The sequence below is a fragment of the Myripristis murdjan genome, chromosome 4 (genome assembly GCF_902150065.1).
Source record: "Myripristis murdjan chromosome 4, fMyrMur1.1, whole genome shotgun sequence".
NCBI classification, from domain to species: domain Eukaryota; kingdom Metazoa; phylum Chordata; class Actinopteri; order Holocentriformes; family Holocentridae; genus Myripristis; species Myripristis murdjan.
Window position 1 is genome coordinate 17,877,725 of NC_043983.1, and position 9,909 is coordinate 17,887,633.

General features: G+C 40.2%; 1 protein-coding gene across 1 annotated transcript; it reads left to right on the forward strand.

Annotated features, from left to right (window-relative positions):
- Positions 1-4,069: 4,069 nt before the first annotated feature.
- LOC115357968 (proproteinase E-like) lies at positions 4,070-6,646 on the forward strand. Its single transcript, XM_030049729.1, has 8 exons — positions 4,070-4,112; positions 4,222-4,310; positions 4,422-4,519; positions 4,780-4,908; positions 5,043-5,179; positions 6,052-6,194; positions 6,324-6,476; positions 6,629-6,646. Exons 1-8 carry the CDS (start codon positions 4,070-4,072, stop codon positions 6,644-6,646), a joined length of 810 nt encoding a protein of 269 aa, XP_029905589.1.
- The last annotated feature ends 3,263 nt before the right edge of the window (positions 6,647-9,909 follow it).

The window sequence follows — 9,909 nt, forward strand, 5'->3', positions numbered from 1 at the left end:
TAATTTACTGGAAAGCAGATGAAAAACAGTGTGCACTGTCGTCTACACAATGTTCTGGGTTGTTTTGTCATTATTATTATTATAAAGTTTCAAAACTGCAAAAAGAGAAAAAAAATAAGGGAGGAGTTTTACTTTCTCTTTTTGATCAGAAGCTGCTGTATTTTCTATTTTTGGATTAAAGTTGTCAGAAAAGCGAGTGAAAGTCTCACAGGATAGTGCATGATAAGTCACACAACCCACTATCATCACAGTTCATGAAACAGTCTTGAAATTTAATCAGTAGAGTACAATAGTGTACAATTTGAGTACATGGACATGAATTTTGCACTTCTTTAGTGAAGGAAACATTAGCTACTTAGTTAACGACTTGGTTAAGGTTAAGTCATGTCACTGATTGAGCCATCCACCAGCCCACGTTTCTGCCAGGTCCTGTCCACATGGTAACCCTGGATTTGTGCATTTAGGGTTAAGGTTTGGGCAGAGTTAGGGACTGTGTGAGAGTTTTACAAATCTAAGGTTACCATCTAGACACGACTTCCTCCTAACGCAGATTTTGCGGCTCTTAATTCTACCTCACAGTACGTAATGCAGGCGCAATCGATATTTCCAACTGAAATAAATTAGTTTGAGTTGAGTGTCAGGAAAAAATAAATCTTGTCCATGTAAATCAGTAGGTTATATTTCATGAGAATTTCAAGTGCCATGGTACAAGACTGAATTCACAATATGTCATCAGTATTGAAGTGAATTAAATGTGGTGTAAATTCATTTTATTGTCAAGTGATTGTTTTTTTTTTATTATTATTATTTATTATGATCAATTGAATGCTTTTGTGTTGAGTTTCTGATAAATGTTTTACAAAGCGTTTTGCTCTCTCACATACTCAGTCATAATAAATTACCCGTCTTTAGCTGCCCACCCCGGCACCTCCGGTAAGGAACCTCAGTGGTTTATTCATTGTGAGTTATAACTGCTGCACTGCAAATCAGAATTATTCACAGTTCTGTCACTGGTGTGTTATGCAAACACACTGCACATGTCTGCTTCATAAATCTCTATATAAAATATCTGGTGTGGAGAATTATCATAACACAGCGAAAAAACAAACAGAGCCTTTTAGCTGTTGCAGCAATATTGATTTGATTTGCTTCTTAAAGGAGGAAATTTATAGATGTCTGCTGTCTTCTCCAGAGAATGATATTAATTTCCCAGAGGAGGAAAGGATACTGTCTGAGAGAAGCGTACAGAATTGGGTCCAGACTCGCAGGAGCACGGGCCCCGGCGTAGATGTATAACATGTTATTAGAAGGGGAAAAAGTTGTTACAGGACCATTTCTCCTGAAGGTAACCTAAAGCTATCCCGCTCTGTGGTCACAGCAAGAAAATTTATTTCTCACACAGCGCTAAGCACCAACACAGCTGACGACACTAAGCCCCCCTCTCAATTTCTCTGCTTTCCCTTTCTCTTCCTCCTGTTTTCCTCTGTTCACAGGAGTTGCTACCTCAACCACTCTCATTTTCGCACGTTTACACACACAAACATGCGCACACACACACACACACACACTGACAACAATATGCTGTGGTTAAGTAGATATCTGCATCATATGAAATCCTTGAAGCTCCTGGTTAAAGTGGTAATCCGTGAGGTTCTCTTTCTATTTTTTTTCTTTTGCAATACCATCAGCATGATTAGCATTCACTGTTGTGGTGTTTTTACACAGTGTCACCAAGACTGTGACATCTCTTTCCTGTTGAAAAAGTTCAAATTTCTACAGGTATATAGATTTTTTTTGTCTGTTCCATCATGGCAGCCATCACTGCTTATGCTGTCTACCCAATTCTTCTTATATCCAAACAAACTGATGCTGCTCCGGCCAGAAAGGTAAAACTAATCACTTCATGTGTGCCAGATAATTTTTTTATGAAGCCTTACCAGACACTGAGTGCACTGCTGCCAACTTGAAGACCCTAACTTGATGTAAGCGATGTTATAGTCCCCGCTGATAACTTAATTCTTCTGGCTAACACAAAGAGCTCCTTTAATCTTGTTGGATTATCACACAGATGATGAGGGACACATCCAATGCTGGTTGGATATCACCAATTTGAAACTAACAAATTACAATGGCAATCGCTGTTGATGGTATAATAGTAACTTTGTTCCCATGCTGTAGTCTGCAAAACAGTCTCCACTGTGAAAAAAGGAGGAAGTGGGACACACCCACCATCCTCTGATTGGCCATCCATCTGACATTGATAATAGTCTTAATTATTTTTGTCCTTTCAGTCGTCACTCTTTTCCTGGGGAAACATAATGCAGGATGGGCAGAAGCTGAAACCCCAAAAATTCCCTCCATCTGGTGAAACCAGAAGTTCAAGTAAATAGAGGAACTTTGTAAATGGCTAGCATAGCAGGTTGAGGGGCAATGCCCATTCATGTGATTGGCAGGCGGGGGTGCATTGTGAGCTGGAACATGAGACCCAGTCAAAACCAACGCTCTGAATATCGGTGAATAACGCCAAATGAATGGAGCCTGTCCAGACCAGCAGTGACAGCTTCTTGCTGTCTAACAGAATCAGTGTGAGCCAGGCCATGACAAATCTCACTGCTTTTTCAAACCATCTGGAAAAAAGTTAACGTGTTGACTCCCAAAGCATTCAGCAACAAATTGGTACAGTTGATGCCTGTCTAATCCAAGAAGTTCAGGTCACAATGCTTCCCATACCATCAGGAGGGAGGGAGAGCAGGAGGGCCTGTCAGCTTACTGGTCTGTCTATGCATGCTCATTGTATATTAAAGAAAAATCCACCATAGCACTCTCAGACACTGTTAAAAAATGTTGTGTACTATTCTCTTATTCTTGTAGTTAACTGGCCAAACCTACAATTGAGATCAATAGCACAAGCCCAGGTTTTTCGGCTATGCAAAACATCATAAAACTTGTAAACACGTTCCATCTTTTAACATTAGTTTACTCTACTCAGACTCTAATGATGCTTCTGTCTTAGATAGCCTGTACAAATATATAACTAATCATAACAAAATGCATTGGATACAGCAGGGTAAAGTAATGTAGTATATGTGAATACTACAATAAAATAATGTGGTATATGATACAGTTCTTGCAGGAAAAATAATCAATCTTACATGAGGAGAGGGGATTATAATTTATTTACAGAATTTCCTGGTTTTTTTTTTAATTAAAGAGGTCCTATTATGACAGTATAGGTTTTTAATCATTTCAAAATATCACGTGAAATCAAGGAGGTTTAATGGGCAGGGTAAAAAAATTTGACAGTTTATTGCATTCATCAACTATGACATGTAAATTCAGATTAGCCCCAGTTGCCCCATCATAGGTAGATTTGGTCTTGATTGGCACCTCCTAAAAGCAACAGTTTAAATATTCCCATTTGCATCATTAAAAAAGATCCCTAACTGGACAACATTTTTTATGTTGTCCATAACATATACATATGAAAAAAAATCATAAATTATGTAGTTCTTTTCCTAAGACAGGGTATACTTGAAAACAGAGCATGTGACTGTTAAAATAAGATATTTTTTTTATCTCCTCAAGAGTATCCTAAAAAAGGATCTTTGCTATTACTTGATGTCCCAGCTCCCATCTGCAAACATTTTTCAGATGCTATTTTGCACGGCCCATTGTAAACTTTATCTGAATTTATTTGGAGATGAAAAATGGTATGGTGGTAAGTCATCCGACAATGCAGGCAAGGCACACAGGCACATGGACATATGCAGTGTGAGTCACAGAAATCAGCTCATACTTATCACAGCGCTCCTGTTCTGTCTCTCTTACCGTACACATTTCAGAAGGATCAATTCAGTGTCCTGGCAGTTTCAGTCCAGTGGGCCAAATAATGTGTTGGCTGCATCTGTGGAACAGGAGGTTCTTCCCAGCTCAAATCAGCAGTGGATGCTGATAACAGAGTTCCATAGGTTCAATGTAATCAGCGTCTGGGGTGACAGACGGACTGAGAAGGTATAAGAGAGCTGAAGTGAGGCGCAGCGACGGTACATCTACAATACGGACCGCCACCATGATGTGGAGACTCACCTTGTTGCTGCTCCAGGCAGTATGTGGTGAGTTGCTCAGTTAATACTAACTACTAAATCAGTTGTGGGAAATTAGTTTTATGCATTCAAATCAAAATCTAAATCCAACATAGCATCCTTTGTTGTGTTGTTTTAGTTTTTGGATGTGGTACACCCACCTTCAAGCCTAACACCAACAGGGTGGTGAATGGGGAGGATGCTCGCCCCCACAGCTGGCCTTGGCAGGTAACACTTTTTAAAATATATATATATTAATTCCACATTTAATTTTGAGATGCAATTCTTCTTAGTTAAAAGTATCCCACTTGTATTTGTAACAACTGTTTTTTTCCTCAGATTTCCTTGCAGGTGAAGCATGGCAGCCGTTTCCATCACACTTGTGGAGGAACTCTGATTGGTCCTCGCTGGGTCCTGACTGCTGGCCACTGCATCTGGTGTCTAAAATTAAAACACGCTGTTAGCTACTATATTGTACATGGTTCACTCTGGATACTTGCTAAGAGGTTAATCAGGATTGGCCTGAGAGAGTGGAGTGACTCAGTGGAGTCAGCCAGTATTTCTTGTATGTAAAGCTAAATCAGGGCTGACATGCAACACGATGAAAATGAGATTCACAGAGCTGCAAAAAGAGATGAGAAAAATAGTTGAAAGTCAGTTTTGAAAGGCTGGAAACTGAGTGACATTTGCTTCACAGGCCGGGAGATGTATACCGTGTGGTCTTTGGAGAGCATGACATGAGCCAGCAGGAGGGAACTGAACAGATCAGAGATGTACTGCGTATTGTTGTTCACCCCAACTGGGACATTGACCACGTGGGTGATGGGTGAGTGGTCATCTCATTGTTCAGTTAGCTCAACAACAAAGCATAGACAGCAGGCTGCAAGGCTCAAGTTATATGAGCATTTCATAAGCACACATCTTGAAAAAATGACCTGGATTTTAATGATTTTCTCACAGCAATGACCTTGCTCTGCTGAAACTGGATAAGAGTCCTATAATGAATGACAACGTTGGCCTGGCTTGTCTTCCTGAGGCCGGAGAGATCCCTGCTCATGGAGCCCCATGCTACATTTCAGGCTGGGGAAACCTTTACAGTAATGTCTTTTTGTCCTAGACCTGATTCTGTCATCCTGTCACTCCACTGATCACTACTTTCTGGTCCTGCCACTGTGTAGCATTTGAATTTGTGTGGTCAGTGAATAGGCTTCTGACTTGTGGGAATCTGAACCCTTAAAAATGTTTAAGGGTCTAAGGTTTAAAGTTTCCTTTACTATTCATGTTTGACCACACATGTAAAATGTACATTAAAGCTGTACAGGGCAGCTTTGTATGTTGACAGCTCAAAATAGAAGTTGACTGCTCAAAAATGTTTAACTTAAATGCCCTGAAATAATGAACTGCATATGACACACTCATGGTTACTAACCCTCATGTTTGCCAATCTGTGACTGTTTTATATTAAAGTCAAACTTTGTAACTAAACCCTAGACCGAAATATACTGATCTCTAACTGTGAAAAGTTGTACTCTCTGGGTGATGACATCACCTGCTACCAAATATCAGGCAGCCCTAATTGCTTTTCACCGCTTGAGGCCAGGCTTCAGAGGGATTTGGGTTTGGGGTTTAGTTACTCTTTAAGGAAGAGAGAGGCAAAACGTCTAATTTGGGTTTACAGGTTTCTCTATATTTTTGTCTTTGTTCAAAGTTGTTTAGGGACACTTTGTATTTTAATAGAACATATCCATGGTGCCTCAGTTGGGATGAATGAGATGATCTTTTCAATTGTAGCCCGATTTTGTGACTGAGACAGCAAAGACAAAACAAAACCTTGCCTAGTACAACTTCAAAATAAATAACCCAACATAAACTCAATGGACATTGCTTGACCATGACCACTCTATGTGCTACATGCAGTGTATTGTGTATTTACATGCGTTTGACCAACTACATCCTCTCTGTGTCCCAGCCCATGGCCCCATGCCTGATAAGCTGCAGCAGGCCTTGCTGCCTGTGGTGGAGTACAGTGTGTGCAGTCGCAGTGACTGGTGGGGCATCAATGTGAAACGCACCATGATCTGTGCTGGAGGAGACACTGTCTCTGGCTGCAATGTGAGTGAGGCACCAAAACAATCAATTTGTTTCTGTTATTCCCAAATCACCTGTCATGAACAAGGACAAGTTTCACCTCTCCATCCCTCTTTCCCTCTCTCTCTTTCTGGCTCTCTCGGCCTCTCTCAGGGAGACTCTGGAGGTCCTTTAAACTGTATGGGTCAGGATGGTAAGTGGTACGTCCAAGGTGTCACCAGTTTTGTTTCCTCTCGTACCTGCAATGAGGTGAAAAAGCCCACCGTCTTCACCCGCACCTCTGCCTTCATCAAATGGATTGATGATGTAAGTTAATCAACACACACGCAGTATCACCTCGCCTGCTCAAATGTTCTGTCTGCAGATAAACAAAAATGTACTGCATTCCGTGTAACTGATAAATCAAACATTATACTCATGAATAACACATGAGAACATTTCTGACTATGTCTCCCCAGACCATGCTTCATTACTAAGGATCTACTGGACACCAACAGATGATCAACTAAAAAAAAGTACCGATGTCTCATGACTCAATAAATCTTGTTTTCATTATCCGGATGTTGCTTATGTGACTGCTTATGTGTGTCAGTACTGAAAGAAAGAAAGAAAGAAAGAAAGAAAGAAAGAAAGAAAGAAAGAAAGAAAGAGAGAAATGCAGACCATGGTGCTTAATAATGAAAGTGTTCACTGAAAGTATAGTGCCAAACGTTACAACAGTTTATGTGACTTAATTACTCTCAATGTATATCTAGATAGTTGTAAACACTATTTATAATGGCAATTTGCAAACCTCTTTTAATAATCCACCTATAAAATTAGGTGGTGTGTATCAGTACATTAATGTGCATATGGATATAATATATTTAGCCTACATTTAATTGAAAGCCAGTTTTTTTTTTGTTTTTTTTTAAATTGCAGTCAGCTTTTAGAAAAAGAGAAAGCCTGTCATAAAAAAGCACTTCAGCAAAGAAGACAAAATAAGCCTTTTTTCTTGTCTTAGAAAAGATGAAAGCAAAGTGTTGAATAAATGAACATCCTCGATAAAAATGCAAGGCACCACTTTATATTTCATCCCCCCCGCTGTGTGACAAGAGGATGAATAGCTGACCATCTCTCTGCGAGGAGGACTTATGAACCAGCATCACAGATCAATCATCACCGAGGCCGGCCAAGTGTCAGCGCTTGTGAACCAGCAGCATGCTCTCGGTGGGAGTTAAGCTGGGCAAGGGGCTTTCACATCAGATAAATGGGCAGCAGTAGCTAACCTTGGTGTCAAAATGCTCTTCCTCAGCAGTCTGCAAGATCAGACAGGAACATCTCCAGTCATTTTTGACAAACGCATAGCTTATCCAGACTCTGACAGTGATTTTTATATTACTTTGAGCATGGTGCATCATTAAAACAATGCAATCTGATTGGTCCATATCAGCACACGGTGGTGCACTATGCTTCATATTTGCAATATGATTGGTTGGAGTAACAAATTAACAAGTTAAAATGTGAACACTGTCTAAGAATAATATAAAGATCATCTACTGTAGCCTACTTGAGGTTGTTGAGAGAGTTTTTCTAGCCCACTGCATGTTGACTTGTCTTTTAAGTTAAACTGATTTAAAACCACTTGGGTAAATTTGTAATATGCCTACATTTGTCATTAGGTATCCTGAATGCATCGAAGCTCTATGTAGAAGGCCATGGTACATCCTCGCACACTGTATGAACGTTGTGTGTCTCTTTTTAAAGGATAGACAAGTCTTGCCCATCCTAAACTGTTTAGCAGAGAGAGCTGTGGTCCAAGGATTTATTTTTAGTCATTAAAATGCACAAGACTAGCCACAGGTACAGACTGCGGGAGCACACTTTACCACTCGACTGTCTCTCAGGAGGTGAAATGTATTAGGTAGATAATTTAGCCCTTCACATATTGTACCTTCTGCTAAGATTTCAGACACTTCATACTAAATAATTCAACGTGCAAAGTGGCTCTCAATGTTCGCCTCTGTGTGATGATGTGAGAGAGATAAGAGACAGATGAAGTCAATCTCAGCTCCATTATACATGGGGCGGCTGCAGTTAGTGTCAACCAATAAATTAGTAGATTAGAGAATGTTTTCTTTGGTGTTTAGCTTTTGGGGAGGATTGTTTATGTTCACGAATACTGATTTAAGTGGCTAAAGTCATAGGATTACAGTTTTAACGAGTGAAGTTTTGATTTAAACTATGAACCTGAACTATGAGAACAAACTGATCTTTATACCTGCCCCCACCTGCTGGTCAAGAGGGGAACAAGCTGGACTCTGCCAGCAGTGTCAGAGCAGCTCCACTCAGTAAAGAAGCTGGAGAAAGGTCAATGCGGCATGTCAACTACTATAATCACTGTTAAAACAAAATTACAGATATTGCATTATGACATATAAACTCTTATGATACACAAGAGATATATTACTCCATGATCAAAAGGCAATTTGTCACTGATTAGTGTAAAATTACATTCCCATTACAATAACTATTCATAGGGATTCTATGTACTTCACACGGCTGTTGGCCCATTATTATCTTTAGTCACCACTGTAGCGGCCAAAGTATGAATTGTTTTATTCTTAGTGATCATTTCTTCATTGTTAATGTCTCTATTACATTACATGGGTCATGGGAATAAACCCAACATTCAACACCACCTTTTGCAATTAAGTGTGCCCTCGATGGAACATGCAACACAGAGTGTGAAGATGACAGCAAACTCCAAAAGTACAGTTTTTGCACTCCATCCAATAATTTATTCATTTTTTAGATTAATTAAGTCACAGTAACATACAGCAATTGTGTAACAGTTGCTAGTCAATTAGATTATGGCCAGTCGGGGGCAGTAGTGTCTCACCCAAGCCAAAAGCACCATACATCAGTATATTCTGGCATTATTAAGAACTTAGAAGGAGTAGTGTTAAAAGTAGTGGTGTCAAATTATCGCGTTAATTGAGATTAATTAATTACAGTCATATTTAGCGCGTTATGTTTTTTAATCGAGTTAATCTAATTTTTAATCTCTAATTTTACTTTTTATAAAATCGGTTTGCAGGCGTTGGGCTTCCTGTGCTTAAGTTGTTGGGGGTGGAAAACAATGGTCAGTCACACCCTGAAGTGGACATTGATTGGCTGTCATTGTGTTTGTGCCGGCCTGTCACTGGCCCGGTGGCCTGACCGTCTTTTTTTTTTTTTTTTTTTTTTTTTTTTAAACAGGTCGCCGGCCAGGCCAATCAGCTGTCGGTCCGGTCCGGCTGGCCTCACCAGTCTGATCTTTTTTTTTTTTTTTTTTTAAGTCAGAGAGACAAGCCAGGCCAATCAGAGGCCAGCAACCTGTGAAGAGGTCAAGACATGATTGGTTTGTTTTGATTAACACCCGCCCCAACAGTCCGAGTCCGTAGTAAACAGGCAGCGCATGTTGAGGAGGGGGTGTCGCGACTCGTGTGTGTGTGTCTGACTGTGGAGGAGAGGAGAGGAGAGGAGGTGGAAGAAAAGGTTGCGTGATCGAAGTTAATACATTACCGTATGCATCCGAATATAAGACGATATTTTTTCCATTGAAAATGCCCTGAAAAAACGCCCTCGTCTAATATTGGGGGTCTAAGCAAATATACATGTATTGTGCATATGTAAACCAGTAGGTAGGCTCGCCTGATGCCGCGATTACCGGCGAATGGCCGCATTGCGCAGTCATTGCAGCCGCGTATGAACAAAA

Bases quoted from the DNA above. Each gene is read 5' to 3' on its own strand.
- LOC115357968 (XM_030049729.1), top strand. From the start codon at position 4,070: ATGATGTGGAGACTCACCTTGTTGCTGCTCCAGGCAGTATGTG. The intron at 4,520-4,779 runs GTGTCTAAAATT...TTTGCTTCACAG, and splicing joins ACTGCTGGCCACTGCATCTG to GCCGGGAGATGTATACCGTG. The intron at 4,909-5,042 runs GTGAGTGGTCAT...ATTTTCTCACAG, and splicing joins ATTGACCACGTGGGTGATGG to CAATGACCTTGCTCTGCTGA.